The following is a 16957-nucleotide window of genomic DNA, read 5'->3' on the forward strand; positions in this document are numbered from 1 at the left end:
CTGAACATTAGATCATTTTTTTTTCTGAAAGAACACCACCAATGAATCCTAGGCCTCAAGTGACTAGCCACTGTCAAAGCCTTTGCCCGATGTGCCATTAGCAGCAGTCTTTTTTGGGCAAGCGTATAACCTTTCTATCCTGTAGCTGTATTTGAAAACCTTGCCACATACATTTCTTTATGCCCCTCTTACAATCACCCTGGGTCTGTCATGCTGTGCTGTTTTTTTCCCCCAGCCACACTGACCCTCAAAGAAAGCCAGGATCCACTCTCTCTATAAAATGGCTACCATTGTGTTCAGCTGATGGGACAACAAAAAGAAGGCCATGTTTAAGCCCTGAGCCAGAGCTTACACAAAGCTGAGTGCTGTCCCTACACCCAGGTGACAGCACTGGACCAATCATCAAGTACCAGAACGGTCACATGAGATGAAGGGGAGTGATACACAAGCAACTCCATACCCAGAAGTACCATTTTCCCTTGCTTCTGTGGGCTAAATGTATCCAGTCTTCCATTTATATTAGTTTAGAAACACAGAGCAGCCCTACCCTCCTGTCTCCAATCCCGCTGCTTGAACCTCGGTGCCTGGCAAAGCTTCCACCGGATGCCTTCCCTGAACAATAGGTTAAAAAAACGGCACTCGCATGGGGATCAGTCCATCCATTACTTTATTTGCAAAAAGGCATAACGGCAACAAACAAATGCTTACATGTTTCAGCCCCCAAACTAGGCTATGCGACTATGACTACAACTAAGGCCCAGTTTGGGGGCTGAAACATGTAAGCATTTGTTTGCAGTTATGCCTTTTTGCAAATAAAGTACTGGATGGACGGATCCCCTTGCGAGTGCCTTTTTTTTTACCTATAGTATCTACCATTTATATTGCAAGCCCTGCCATGTACCACCCATAAAGTAGAAGTCTATCATCATCATTATACATCTCACTCCTGGGGAAACACAAATGCAGAGTATATAATAGTGTCAAATACATCGTATACACAATTCCCACATCCAGCTGCTCACCTTCTGCTCATAATTGGGCAGCGTGTCTTTATGTATGGTGATTATATCCATGAATGTGTAATTACTGTCTTTGCGGATCTTGGCCAGCTCTGGATCACTTTCATAATTATCGGCATCCAACTGGTGGGGGAAAGAAAATACAGAGAGACATATGTATTGATCTCAGAGGAGCAGAGCAGGAGATCTGAATAAACTCAAATTGGCAAAAATCTATCAAATGGATTTCAAATGTTACCGTAGTCTACAGTTATTTCAGTCATTGCCATTTGAAATATTAGAGGCTCGTGATGTCCATACACACTACAACTGTGATCTGTTTACATAGCCAGGGCCGGCTTTAGGCCTTTAGGCACCCTGTGCGAGAAAGCTTTACAGCGCCCCTCAGTGACCACACCCTTTAGTGGCCACACACACCCATTTTCCCCAATATCCGCACCAATTAAAGACTCACATTTTGTTAAGCCGCAAAGAAACATATTAAAAAGTATGATAAAAATAACACTTTTATTCAAAAGGTATTAAACTTGTCGGCACAATAGAAGTATTCTTATCAAATAAAACAACAGAAGGTAAACAATAAATGTCAAACTACAATAGAGTCTATAAAAATAAAGTGTCCGGTTGTCATGCCGATCCCTTTTTTCAAGTAAGTGCATCTAGAAAAGTAAAAATAAAAAACAGAACACAGACCCCGGGCTACATGTAAAACAATGAATTACTATATGTCCGAATATACGAGAAAATGTATTCAGACACATAATAATAATTTGTTTGAGAATTGCGTGTTCTGTGAATGCGTGCCACCATTTTGGAGGCATGTAAAGCTTCACCTTGCAGTGCCCCCCCTTCTCAGCACTGCAAGGGTTACATGTTCATTTTGTCTAGGGTTTAACCTCTTGCCATCCGCCCGTTAAGAAAAAACGGACGGACGGCTGAAGAGGTCTTACCTATTCTCTACTCCTGCAGGCTTTCTCCTCTCCATACAACCAGTTACTTGAAGCCGCTTTTCTTGTCTGCTTGAGTCTGGGGAATGTTGGAATATGTTTATTCCACTCCCCCTGCACAAAAGAAGAATGTAACCCTTGCAGTGTGGGTGGGGCCCATTGCAGGCCCTTAACGCATGAAAACAAATCCATTTTTTTGGCAGGTGAATCGATTTGATAGATGTGGGGTAACACTGAAAGTTCTTCTAAAGGTGTAATGGCAAGTGGCTAAATATACAGTTAAAATAATTATGTAGACTCACTTTAAGAGTTAAGCAATACTGTGGTGTCACCTTCCCACCCACAGCCTGGTGACTGGACAGTAAAGTAGCAGCAACATTGATAAGTCATCATCCTTTCTAATTCTGCTCTGTCCTCCTTTCAGCATGTTCCCTATTAGCACATGTGCCTGCAGCAGAGGCTGATTGGCTCCTAGTGCTGCCCTCCACTCCTAGTCAGAGTGCTCCTGCACAGGGTATGAAAGAGGCTACTACCAAGACATATTTAGGTACTTATGCTAGATGAATGCAAAGTCCCAGATTACCTTTACTGGTAACAGTATCTCTAGGAATCTTTCAGGACAGGAGCATGAGAGAGTATTGGTTCCTCCTCCTATAGGAAACACAAGCAGAACAGTGAAAAAACCCTTTCACCCCATAAAAGTACCTCCACCAGTGCATGAGGAAAAAATAATAAAAAAAGAAAAAAGGGTAAGAAGTAGTCTTGCAGTTCTGGAAGGTTTGTAGAAATACCACTATGGGTAAGACTAACTGGGGATGTCCCCAATCATCTTCCAGGACAGCAACATGAGAGGAAACGTAAGAAATTAAAAGCCTACAACAGGGCAGGACCACAGCTTCCAGAACCTTTCTGCAAAATGCCAGGTCTGGTTGTGAAAGAAGCTCCTCTCACACCAATCAGAAGGTGGCTCAACCTCCTAAAGTATCCAGCGATATCTACAGTATCTTAGAAGACATCTACATATGTCCAAACAATGGTCTATGGGGCTATAGAATCACCAAAGAATCACCTAAGCCTAGCAGGCAAGAACTTCACCATAAGAAAGGGACAATCCCCTGCCTGCCACTCTGGACTGTCCTAATTGCTCTACCACAGGCGGTATTATGTCATCTCAGCCGGGACAAATCCTTCCTGCAACACTGCCTGGGTGGAAAAAAAAGAGCACCAAGAGTGAACGGGGCATAAAGCATGGGTAAACATATTAATATGGAATTCAGGAGCCAGTCTGTCCAATCCAGGAGCCAGCAGGATTTTGTGGGAGCCAGCTCCATTGACAACAAGTGAAAACCTCAAAAATTGGGCACCAGTTGTAATTTTTAAGGAGCATTGGCGACCTGGCTCCTGAGATTTGTCCAGCCCCTGGCAGTAACTAAGGGCTAAGATCCTGGAAGGAACTTAAATGGAAAGCCTCTGGCTAATAAAAAAAAACAAAAAAAGGCAAGGCAGACCTGCACCTAAAGGGGGACCACTGACCCAATAGCCATCCAATCAGAAGAAAACAGTTGCTTTGCTCCTTGTAGGTAACACAATCTAAGCTGTGGGACGAGGGGGTGGGAGAGGTTTTTCACTATTCTGCTTGTGTTTCCTATGAAGGGAAGAACCAATCCTCTCTTTAGTATTGCTGACCTGGAGATCATTAGGGAAAATTATTTTTTTTACAGGAATATTATTTTGTTATTTATTTAGGATTTATATAAAATTGCCACAAGTTTGCGCAGCACTTTACAATATGAGGAAGACATTACAGTTACAATACAATTCAAGACAAGATGGTAAGGAGGGTCCTGACTGTGAGAGCTTAGGCCCGGTGCAGACCTCTGCGATCCGGGACAATGCAAGCAACGATTGCTGCGCGGCCCCATTGATTTCAATGTGGTGACATTCACGCGGCAATCACAGAAAAAACATACATGTACCTTTTGTTTTTGCAATACACGACGTGTGACTGCTTTAGCCGCGAACGTGTTTGGAAGCCCGGGCGGAATTGCGGCAGAAAACTGTGCGATCTGCCCAGCACGACTGGTGTGCTATTAGAAAATAATGGCACCCACAGCGCGATCGGTTCACACCTTGGCGACTCCTGACCACGCGACAATTCACGCGGAATCGCGTGGTGAGGTGTCGCCTAGGTGTGCACGAGCCCTGACATTCTAAAAGGGAGGGGCAGCTGATACAAAAGCTGGTAGCTGTGTGGGAATGAGCTCTCCGAGAAAGAAACAGTTCAGTGGTTAGTTTGAGGTGGGATAGGCTTCCCCAAAGAGATGAGTTTTCAGGGATTGCCAAAAGGCAGACAGAGTAGGAGATAGTCGGACAGGTAGGGAGTAGGGAGTTAGAGGATGGGGGAGACTCTAGAGAAGTCCTGGGGGCGAGCATGGGAGGAGCTGACAAGGAAGCTAGTAGAAGGAAATCTTGGGAGGAGCGGAGGGGACAGTTGCGGTGATAACTGCATTAAATGGAGTGTTTTTTATCTGCTTGGAGTTCAACACAATAAATTTAAGGAGAGAATATTTCAATTGTTCAGAGAAGTTTCCAAAAGTCATCTTCGCTTCCCACAGGTAATGAAATGTACGACGATTTCTGGTACTGTAACTGAGCAATGCTACAAGAGTTCAAGATCCCATTACCTATGGTTCTACCGTGTTTCCCCATAAATAAGACACTGTCTTACATTTTTTTCCCCCCCCAAAAAAAAAACACACTGGGTCTTATTTTCAGGGGATGTCTTTTTCTTTTATGTGGAACAAAATGGTCAGTATGGGTAATGCTGATCCCTTTCTTTTACAGGTGGAGTGCATCTGGATTCACTCCGCCTGTCAGAGTAACGGCGTTCTAGAGGAAGTATCGGCTAATGCGGCTCTGCTCCCTCCACCGCCGCAGCCTTGCTTTCTACAGCACGGGCTTCCTTTGCCATAAGGGACAGCGGTACCAGCAGTTGGGACATCAGACAGTGGACAGCGAGGGAAAGTACGGTACCATTTACCGGTACACATTACAGTACAGTACCATTACATTAAGCAGTGCCTTCAGGGGGACAGCAGTTTGTGAAGTATGGTACTGGAGTGCTCCCTGTCACTGCGCTGGCCCCTGTCATCCCCTTAATACAGTATGTCCCTGCAGGCTGATTCCATCTCTCCTGCTCTTCAAGTTATCCCTCACATGCTACCATCAAACTAGGTCTTATTTTCGGGGTAGGTCTTATATTACAGGAATCTTGAAAAATAGTGCTAGGTCTTACTTTTGGGGTAGGTCTTATTTTTTGGGGAAACACGGTACTTGGCTGCCTATACTGTACATCCAGCATGAGAAGCAGGACTCGGACTCTGTTGATGAATGAGAATGATATGCAAACATTTGTCATGAAAAGGTGTTACTGACCAAATTCCATCTTGTACAGAAAATCACATCATCAAAAACACGAAGGGAACATAAGCGGCAAATGATGAAGCTGCCACAACACCAGGTAACGTGGAGCCTCGGCTAATGAGCCATCAAAGGCAAATTCATTTATTAAATTTAGCTGTTCACAGTCAATTACTTTACATCCCCAAGCTAAAAAAAAAATAGAAGGTCGCAGTAAATCACAGAGACTTTCCAAACAACACGCACGCTTCTCTCCTGGAGACAGATGTCTCAGATTTGAGAAAATGTTGTGTTTCAGTAATGATATATTGTACACATTTATTCTTCTGCATGGATGATATCCAATTTCTGTAAAGTGTACCTGTCAGCCACTTCAAACATGTAATTTTGTAAATGTTTTTGTCTTCGAGCAGGCACCACAAATGTCCTGCCATTACCTTATTATTAAAGAGAACCTGTACTATCTTCAAAACAAATGGGAAGCAACATGGTTGCTGAACAGAAAATCCTAGGAAAGTCAGCAATTGCATTGGGCTTGTAATGGGTCACCTGGGCACTCTAGGAGGTGGAAGTGTGAATGTGCACCCGTACCTCCAGTGGCAGATCATGAAAGCATGGGAAGTAGGTGCAGGTGCCTTATGGTGTATGGTATCTATGTTACCTTGTCTTAAATGAAGAAAGTACAGGTTCACTTTACCATGGCAGTGTTCATAAATGGGGTCTTTGGATTAAACAGGATACTCAAGAGGTGAAGAAATGAACTACAACATTGAAATTTCTGATGAACACCTTTTACATTCAACAAATTCAGGTGCCGTCAGTCCAGTCTAGACACCAACAAGACGTTTCACAGCAGAACTCCAGCCACAAATAACAGGAGAACAATGAATAGCCCAATCAAAGATAAAACATCAAAACCCTGATCTTGCTTTACGGTTAGTTCACACCATAAGCAGTGCATTCCGGTCTGATTCTGGCCGGAACGCACTGCCTCACATTGCGGCCGGCTCACTTTTTTGGGCTGGAGGGGGCTTGGCGGGCCATTGAAGTGAATGGCATTGTAGCCATGCCCTCTGGCCGTAATGTGATTGCCCGCACGGGGTCGCAAGGCACATTGTGCCTGCAGTGCGGTCCGGTGCAATCAAAATGCTGCAAGCACTTTTTTGATCGCACCGGCCAGAATCGGACTGGAACCCACTGCTTATGGTGTGAACTAACCCTTAAGATTTTGGTTGAATTTCCCCCGAGTACTTTTTTTCTTCCACTAGACATCCTCAGTCTGACATCTGATGTCCAGCATCATTCAACCCACTTTCTATGGGCCTGCCATAGTTTATGACTGGACAGTGAAGAAAGAAGTAGCACAGTCTAATGCTAACCATACACCTATAGATTATCTGCAGATTTTCTATGGTGACCATAGAAAATCTGCAGATAATCTATAGGTGTATGGCTAGCTTTAAGCTTATCTCTCTGCTCTCTTCTCCTATCAGCATTCCTTTGGTTAGTACATGAACTGATTGGCCGGGAAGCCGGCTTTATGCGCCATCGTCACTTGTTACAGAAGTGACCATGCATATGTAATATGTACCGATCCTCTGTGTGCAACATAAACACCGGAGTGATCGCTGATCACTCGAATGTTTGTAAACAACTGAGGACACATAAAACTATGTGTTCCCAGTTAAGAATGAACAGGAAGTGCTTTACATCACTTCCTGTTCATTTATGAGTTTCTGAATGAGTAGAAGCCTCACACTATAGAGGCTTCTACCCATTCGTAACTGGTTGATTTTAAAAAATTACTATATCCAGTTTGTGAATGAATGGAAAGCCTCTGTACTGAGTGCTTTCCATTCATTCAGTGCTGAGGCTGCAGACAAATAGATTGAGGACTCTTTGCCCTCAGTTTCTTTTTCTATTTCAAAAAGGTAATTGTCAGGGGTCTGTTTAGACCTCTATTTTTTAATTAAAAACAAATTAACAGCCCCATTCACACATAATATACACGTGCAACAGTGTGGACCATATTGTGGTGTACACCATGCACATGCACTGTGGTGCATTGTTAGAACACATTACAGTGCTTGATTTTTTTTTCTTTTTGAAATAACATTCATTTAACTGTGTACAGTTGTGACGCATTGTTGTGCATTGTGATGCGCTGTGTTGCGATTAAATGTACGCCTGTATCATTTAATCACAACACACACAATTTTTAACATAAGTTGGTTATTTACAGTTTTGCGTTACTTCATTTTTTTTTACCATTTTGCAAAAAGGTGCAATTTAAAATTTATAAATATTTGTTATTTATTAACTCCACAGTTTTATCTTTTAGATTTAGTCAAAAAAGTATTTTTTGTGCACAGATACTGATTTAAGTGTGCTTTATCAATTGAATTGTGTATTTTTATTGCTTTAATATTGATTTGATAAAACACAATTATCTCAGGACCTACAAAATTAATAGCACCATCTTTTTATTCTACCGGGCCTGTGCTTTCAGGAAATGTATGGTTTGGGGGGTCTTTTACAAACGCTAAAAGCTGCAGTTGAAAATAAGGTCAAAATTACAAAATCGTTGTGGCCAGCTGAGGTTAAAAGCGTTCTGCGGGGCTTGGGAGCGAAAGGGTTAAATTACGTTGCTTATTGACAGCTCTACATATCTCAATTTCTGGGGATATTTTGCTACCCTCCTCTGCCTTGACCAGGAAGCTGTGGTCAACATTTGTGGTTTTGGGGTTTCAGATCTGAGGCTGCAGGCATTGATACAGTAGACCACTATAGATAGAAGGTGAGAACCCTCCACAGGATTCCTTTATCTGATTCCTTGTATCTGGTCATGACCATAGGACATGAAATACAATCCTTCTGTCCTTATGAATAAATAAGGGGCTGCATTGTGTTAAGCGTTTGTTAAGAATATTTCCCCCACATGTGATAACCTTATGACCACACCACACTCATCAGATTATTAATGCTTCATCTGCCCTGAGCTATTCCCGCTCTCATCATCCTCTGACCTACAAACTCTGATTCATTCATCTGTATATGGAGAGACTACAGTTCAGTTTAAATAGTTCATTTGGCGCCATGATACATTGGATGACCGCACGTGCATCCACGCCCGCCCCATAGTGCACGCACATGTGCACCTGTTCGGAGGTGAACGCCCCGACCAGGTACTATGGGCCATGCCATAAGTGTGCACATGCACAGCCGCAGTTACCTGAGTACAGACTTCCTGACATTGCCCCCTACCAAGGGGCAGCCTCCAGTTGTCCATCTGGTTTCTCTTGCTGGGGCGATTCCTAAAAAAGGCTTGTAGTAGGCGTTTGGCATGGACATTAGTTTCTGGTTCCCAAGAGTTCTCTTCCGGTCCGTAACTTTTCCATTTGATATGGTATTGAAGTACCATATCAAATGACCGGCTAGAGGAGAGTCATGACAATACTTAAGTATTTGTATACGAAGATCTTGGGGAACAAACATTTTCTCGCCTTGAAAAAACAAACTGTTTTCTTCCTGAAGCTCAACATTTGGGAGGAATAGAGTCTCTGGAAACAGCTGGTCTGAACTGGAAGATGAGATCAGCCATAAGAAGCAAGAAATAACTGGTTTGCAAGATAGTATCAGGTTGCTCAGGGATGTCTAGTTCAGGAAACATACGAGAGAGCATCGCGTTGCCTGTTCTTTGATCAAGGTCGGTAGGTGATATGAAAGCTAAATAAAGTGAAGAAAAGTGCCCATCTTGCTTGGCATGGGTTTAGATGTTTGGCAGATCTTAAATACTCTAAGTTTTTATGGTCTGCGAAAATTAATACCGGGTGAGTTGCTCCCTCAAGCAGATAATGCCAATGATTCTCGATCCCCAACATCGTAATTCTTCTCAGCTGGGCTTAAAGTTCTGGAGAAGAAGGCCACCGGATGCAGCAAAGATTTAGTATCCTGCCGTTGTGATACTACTGCACCCACCGCACTGATGCGTCAAATTCCAAAACAGACTGAAGAGCCGTATCTGGATGTTTGAGGATGGGTGCAGAAGTCAATAGTTCCTTTAATTTATCAAAAGTTGTTTGAGCCGTGGAGAATCCACTGGAATCCATTCTGCTTTCTCATGAGTTGTGTGGTTGGCAGAATAATTTTTTTTTAAAGTTGATACAATTTCAGTATGGTCAGATGGAACTGGCCAGTCCAGGATAGCAGATACCTTTTGGTGGTCCATAGCGATGCCACTGGTGGAAATAACAAATTCCAGAAACTGAATAGTTTGTCTCTCAAGTTCACATTTTTCCGCTTTAGCGAATAGTCCAAGTTGCCACAACCCTGCAAAAACGTGCTTAGCATGTGTCTGATGAAACTCAATTGAGGATGTTGTGCAGGTATACAATTAAAAATTGATCTATAAAGTCTCTAAAAATATAATTGACAAGATACTGGAAACTAGCGGGGGCATTGCAAAGGCCGAAAGGCATCACCAGGTATTCAAAATGCCCAAAACAAGTAGGGGAAGCAGTCTTCCACTCATACCCTTCACAAATTCGGACTAAGTTGCAGGCACCCCTGAGGTCTAATTTGGTGAAAATTGTAGCACTTCTGAGTCTCTGGAAGAGCTCAGGAATCAGGGGAAGGGGATAACGGTTTTTAATGGTTATCTGATTCAAGTCCCAATAATCAAATACATGGGCGCAGGGTATGATCTTTTTTCTCAACGAAAAATATAAAAGGACCAGCGGGCGAAATAAAGGGCTGGATGAATCCTTTCGTAAGGTTTTTCTTTTTGTAAGGTCCTTTAAAGTCTCAAATTCTGGTTCAGACAAAGGATAGATCCATCCATAAGGCATCTTGGCACCCGGCAAACGTTTGAGGGGACAATCATAAGGGCAATGAGGTGGCAGCATATCTGCTTTTTGTTTGCTGAAGATATCAAGATAATCATGGTAATGTGCAGGGACGCAGTGGACGGGTACAGAAGGAGCAGAAAAACAGTTCTGTACACAATAAGAGGAGCAAAAATCCACTCTGCCCGTTTGCCATTCTATTTGGGGGTTATGTGCTTGAAGCCAGGGTATTCCAAGAATTTTAGGAAACAAGGGGGATGAGATCACATGAAAACGCAGACGTTCCAAATGTCCTGGGAGAGTAGAAGCAGACATGGGTACTGTCTCCTGGATAACAGGGCCAGACTTAATGTTGGAGCCATCAGCCTAATTAATAATAAGTCTTTGAGCTTTGGTCTGCAAAGGAATATGATGGTGTTGTGTAAAATGGAGATCAATGAAACAGCTGCAGGCACTGAAGTCAATGATGGCTTGGGTATGTATTTCCCCTCACGGGAGATGCAACAAGATATGGAGAGTAATGTAAGATCTTTGGTTATTAGTCAATGAGTTAAGTGTATTTGAAGAGGGAGGTCGGAACCTCCTGGGCTTGTTCTGACAAGTCCTGGCAAAGTGTCCAGTCTCTCTGCGGTATAAACAGAGATTTAGCTGACAGCGACGATTCTTCTCCTCAAAAGATAGTGGAGATCGGAGCAGGCCCAATTGTATGGGTTTAGAGGTATCAAATGTAGAAGAAGGTCCAGCAACTTGAGAAGTTGAGATAGTTGTCAAAGGTGGAAAAACTCGAGGAAGCATCCAAGAAGGATGATACTGGTTGGTTCTTTCATATAGGCGTTCTCTCAAACGTCTATCAATCTGAATTGAGATTCGAATGAGCTCATCTAAAGTCTCTGGAATGCCTACTCGTGCCAGTTGCAGAGTGTGCAGGGTGGATTCCGCGGCAGACGCCCTGTGGGGGTCATCGTAGATAAGTGCCATTGCTTCGTAGAAAGCTGCTTCAGAGTCCAGAAGTGGACTGTTCTGTTCGAGTAGCCAGTGAGCCCAGGCTTGAGGCTCACCTTGCAACAAGGAAATCATATTGTATATCCAATCCTAGCAGTTTCAGAAGCAAAAGTCCATGGTTGGAGCATGAAACATAATTTACATGCGTTTAGAAACGTCTGAAACTTGCTGCAATCCCGAGAAAAACGCTCAGGAGTGGGAACACGGGGTTCTGGGGTTGGAGACTGAAGGAAGAAGAGCTGGTGCTTCGGCGGCAGGTGCAGTACCAGGAGAAGAAGTAGGCCCAGTCGGTGGGTTATGTGCCAAGGCCTGAAGTCATCCTTCGAGCTGGAAGTAACCTTCTTGTAGTCACTTGACTGCTGAGTGAGTGCTGCAATTTGTTGGCAAAGTTCCTCCATGATGAAGACCGCCGTTTCAAGCTCCGGATGGCTAAGTGCTACTGCCACGTACCTTATGGAGCTTGAGGTGACTAGCCTTGAGGAGCCTCTCTTGCAAGTTTAGTCCCGAGGTGCCTGAATATTGAGACAGGTGAGCTGTAGCACAGAGGGGCACGGGTGCCAGAAGATGAGCTTGATGTAGGAAGTAGGTCTTGTAGCTGCTCTGCTGTGCGACTGAACATAAAACGCACAGCAAAGAGCCGAAGCCAGGCAGGCCGGGTCAGCAACGTGCAGGCGAACAGGAGACTAAATTGTAGTCAGATGGCAGGCCAGACTCAGAACCATGCGGACAATGCAAGACCAGACAGGAGGCATAAGAGTAGTCAGACGATCCGGGGTCTGGATACCAGAAGATCAACGGGGACAAGTAACAAGCCGGGTTCAGCAACGGGAAGACAACAAAACAGGAATCAGGTACAGGGCACAATAGCTGACGCGTACTCAGCACTGGAGGCTTGGAGAGGCTAAGTTTAAATAGCCCATTTGGCACCACAATACATTGGATGTGCGCATGAGCATCCACGTGCATGTTGTAGAGCGCGCATGTGCACACACGTGCTCCTGCGCAAAGGTGAATGCCCCGACCTGGCACTATGGGCCATCCTGTGTGCATGCACAGTTACCCTAGTATGAGCTTCCTGACAGAGCCTCACAATTTCATCTGTACTTTTGGCCCCGTAGACTTCTATAGGAGCCCCTGAAAAAGTGCAAAAAGTTATTTTGCACTAACAATCATCTCCTTCTCCTGGGAAATAACTTCCCACTGACTAAAACAAATATCCAACCCTGAAAACGCATGAAAAGACGCACTTAACATAAACAAACCTTAAAAATAGTGTGAAAACGTTCTCACTCCTGTGTGAATGGGACACTATGCAACGTGTTTATGGTTGTGTATACATACAAACTGATGGAGCATCTGCAGGAACACATCACTACATACAAAATCACGCCATTAACACACAATTACATGTGATTTTTATGGTATCAGCACGGACTACCAGCGTGCAATAACCTCACAAACCTGTACGCTTTTTTTAAAACTGGGAGCAGCGGGGATCAGAGGGGACACAGAGCCCATGAAACACTGGCATCCAGCGGGGAGGAGAGAAGCAGAATCAATTCACTGATAATGAGAATCGTTGATGATTCCCATTATCAATTAGGTGTTTCAGCCTGACTATGCACCCCATCCTGATAAACACGGAATACAAATAACATCATGTATGTAGGCGCTGGTTTATTGTTTCTGCAGAGCCAGGTCACCAAAGCTCATCACACCCAACAGACCAGAGAAACATTCCCCCCCAATTATAATGGGTTTACCTTAGAGCTGCAGCTAACGATTATTTTCAAAATCGATTATTGGAAAAGTTGACAACTTTTTCAATAATCGATTATGTCGATTAGTTGTTGCAGCCCTAGTTTACCTAGTCTGTATGTTCAAAAATTGTTGAACAGATGAAGGCGGCCCACCACCATCCTCATATGTAAATGTGATGTCATCGCTCCCCGGGATCTCATTTCAGCAAAGTGGTTGAAAATCGATATATAAATTGCTGCGTGTATGGCTGCCATATTAAACCTAAATCTGCCAATCAGCATCAAACCTGAGACATGAAACAACACTTGTAGGACCCAGGCACAGATTTTGGAACAGGAAGTAAGGCGCCCTCCAGGAAGAGATATCACAGCATGCACTCAGGGACAGGCAGCAACACGTGACATTAGCAGGCAGTGTTGTAGAATTTAGACGAGACCATGTATCCTGACAGTGGGATCATTCGGAGGGCTTTCACAGCATAACTGATCAGAGCACATAGCTAAAACGCGGATTGTTCCACTATAGATAAGACAAGGTACATAATATTTGGAATCACCACATGAACAGGGACACCACACCCCCATATGCAATATATACCAACTAAGAAAAAGATGGGGCTTTTAAAGGTGTCAACTAAATGATGCCAGGGATCCCAATCTGAAACAAGTCATTTCAGGGAGGTGCCCTTTCCATTTCAGGGAGGTGCCCCTTTCTCTGAGGTGGGGGAGGGGGGGCAACAACAAGAAAGAGAGCACCCCCCTGAAATGATGGCAAATAGCAAAGAGAATTCATGACACAGGTTTGTTTTGCACAATATACTATTTTAGGTTTATGACAGATAGGGATCTTTATTCAATATTCAGGCAGCAGCTCATGTGACATTACCAGGCAGTGCACACGTGACATGAGCAGGCAGCAGCTCATGTGACATTACCAGGCAGTGCACACGCGACATTAGCAGTCAGCATCACATGTGACATTACCAGGCAGTGCACACGCGACATTAGCAGGCAGCAGCACGTGACATTACCATGCACCGAAACACGTGATATTAGCAGCCAGCAACACATGTGACATTAGCATGCAGTGGTGCATGTGACATTAGCATGCAGTGGTGCATGTGACATTAGCAGGCAGAGGCACATGTGGCATTACCAGGCAGCAGCACATGTGGCATTACCAGGCAGCAGCACATGTGACATTACCAGGCAGCGGAACATGTGACATTACCAGGCAGCGGCACATGTGACATTACCAGGCAGCGGCACATGTGTCATTACCAGGCAGCGGCACATGAGACATTACCAGGCAGCGGCACATGTGACATTAGCACACAGTGGCACACATTACATTACCAGACAGCAGCACATGTGACATTACCAGTCAGTGTGGGCAGCCATGCTCTCACCTTGTAGCTGTGCACTCCCAGTTCTCTGAGCTCCTCTGGTGACACTGGCTGGTCCGGCTGTAGCCGGTGTTCTCTCCTCTGATCCACATCAGAGTCATCCATGTACCAAGCCTGCACCATGCTGACGGCTCCTGAACCAATTTTTCTTTGGAATCGATTCTATTCAGTGAACTAGAGGAATGGATTGCTCAGACTGAGCTGATTCCTTTGTAAAACTTCAGTGTTATATCTATAGGAGAGCAGGACTTGTACTATGATCCCAGAGGGAGAGAGAGATCAGCCCCTCCCTGCAACCAATCAGAAAACTCAGCCCCTCCCTGCAACCAATCAGAAAACTCAGCCCCTCCCTGCAACCAATCAGAGTGCTCACATTACTCTGAGACTCAAGAACTGAGTAGCTGCTCTGTTCTGCAGCAGCTTCACTGAACGGTTTGGTTGCACAGAGCTAAGCACAATGATAGAGGAGGATATTTTTGACTAATAAATACCATTTTCCAACAAATATTTGGTGTGCTCGTCCACCAAAACATTACATTGTAGGTTCCCACGCTGAATTGGTCTCCTCCATCGGGGTTCAGGCACCTTTCTCCAGAGCTGCCAGGTGTGCCCACAGTTAACATGCCCGCTGGTGCTCTGTCCCCACCTTCTGCCTCACACACAGCATCCTGCATTCACTTTTGCTGCGAATGCCAAGTGGGCAGTGCTGAGTGTTGACTTGCAGCACAGAGTTCAGCAGCAGTTTGATAACTCAGAACTCGAAGTAGCTGAGCAACTGAACTCGCCTCTGGTCACAAACTTACAAGAGTTCTGAGTCAAAGAATCATGAGTCTCCACCAGTAGGACACAGTACACTGAATCAATGGCCAGGTTGCAGCAATGGAAAGGGACAGACAGCCTTGCAGGGGGATAAGAGAGATGATACAGAGTCTGAATGAGAGGAGATCCCCATTCACATTGATGCTTTAACACTAGGATATAGTTGTTTTCTCCTGAAGGAAATATGTATGTTAAAGGGACAGGCAAAGACATATGTATGGTAAAGGGACAGGCAAAGACATATGTATGGTAAAGGGACAGGCAAAGACATATGTATGGTAAAGGGACAGGCAAAGACATATGTATGTTAAAGGGACAGGCAAAGAAATATGTATGTTAAAGGGACAGACAGTGACATATGCAGTGGTGAAGCTAGACATTCAGTCACTTGGGTCAAAGAGTTGACCCGCCCCCCGCCCATCCAAACAGTGCCCCTCCTGATCCCCCACAGAGGTGAGGCTTCAAATCGCCTAATTTTCCAGTGCTGCTTTGTTCATTTAGGAGCCGCTTCTGGACTTGCTTTCATTTTCCCGGCGGTGTCCCTACTAATCTGAAAGACTTGAATGAGTGATTTCGAGGCTTTGTGGTGGATCAGGAGGGGTGCTGCCGCACCAAAAGAAGACAGCACAGAAGCAGGTCTAAACACACTGATCCACCACGGAGGTCCGTTAAGCAGCAATACATTATAGAGCAATGCAGAATACCACCAGCTAGAGAGGACTACAAATCCCAGCAATACATTATACAGCAATGCAGAATGTCGCCAGCTATAGAGGACTACAAATCCCAGCAATACATTATAGAGCAATGCAGAATATCACCAGCTATATAGGACTACAAATCTCAGCAATACATTATACAGCAATGCTGAATACCGCCAGCTATATAGGACTACAAATCCCAGCAATACATTATACATCAATGCAGTATACCACCAGATGTAGAGGACTACAATCCCCAGCAGTACATAATACAGCAATGCAGAATACCATCATCTATAGAGGACTACAAATCCCAGCAATACAATATACAGCAATGCAGAATAATATGAAACAACATACTCTGTGTTGCCCTGGGGTAGCAGGCTAATGTCAGTACTAGTGCAGAGGTCAGTGGTGTAATGCAGAGTGCAGAAGTCAGTAGTGTAATGCAGAGTGCAGAGATCAGTGGTGTAGCACAGAGTTCAGAGGTCAGTAGTAATGCAGAGGTCAGTAGTTAGTAACACAGAATGCAGAGTTCAGCGCTGTAGCGCAGAGGTCAGCAGTGTAATGCAGAGTACAGAAGTCAGCAATGCAATGCACAGTACAGAGGTCAGCGATATAACGCACATTACAGAGGTCAATGGTGGAACTCAGTGTACAGAGGTCAGCAGTGCAATGCACAGTACAGAGGTACATGGTGTAATGCAGAGTTCAATGGTGTGACGCACAGTGCAGAGGTCAGTGATATAATGCACAGTAGAGGTCAGTGTTGTAACACAGCGTGCAGAGTTTAATGGTGTGACGCACAGTGCAGAGGTCAGCAGTGTGACATATAGTCAGAGGTCAGTGGTGTAGCGTGGAAAGAACAGGGACTTACAGTGTACACAGTTGATCTGATTTAGGTGCTCTGCCCTCATCCTCTCCAGATGGTGGTGGTGGCAGGTGCAGGAATGTTGCCTCCATGTACCCTTAGTACATGTATCATGTACTCCAGAAATATACAGGCAGCCTATGGTATTGCTGCAGTCTCCCCCCCCCC

General features: G+C 44.5%; 1 protein-coding gene across 1 annotated transcript in view; it reads right to left on the reverse strand.

Moving 5' to 3' along the window:
* Positions 1-14527, reverse strand: part of ADI1 (acireductone dioxygenase 1) — a 20190-nt gene extending 5663 nt beyond the window's left edge. The window contains exons 1-2 of the mRNA XM_018560500.1: positions 14402-14527; positions 1023-1142 (exon numbers count right to left, since the gene is read on the reverse strand). Of these exons, the coding sequence (XP_018416002.1) occupies positions 1023-1142; positions 14402-14521 (240 nt within the window). The 5' untranslated portion in view covers positions 14522-14527. The remainder of the gene's footprint in view (positions 1-1022; positions 1143-14401) is intronic.
* Between the last annotated feature and the right edge of the window lie 2430 nt (positions 14528-16957).

The sequence above is a fragment of the Nanorana parkeri genome, unplaced genomic scaffold, assembly GCF_000935625.1.
Source record: "Nanorana parkeri isolate BGI_ZX_2015 unplaced genomic scaffold, ASM93562v1 scaffold460, whole genome shotgun sequence".
Classification (NCBI taxonomy): Eukaryota; Metazoa; Chordata; class Amphibia; order Anura; family Dicroglossidae; genus Nanorana; species Nanorana parkeri.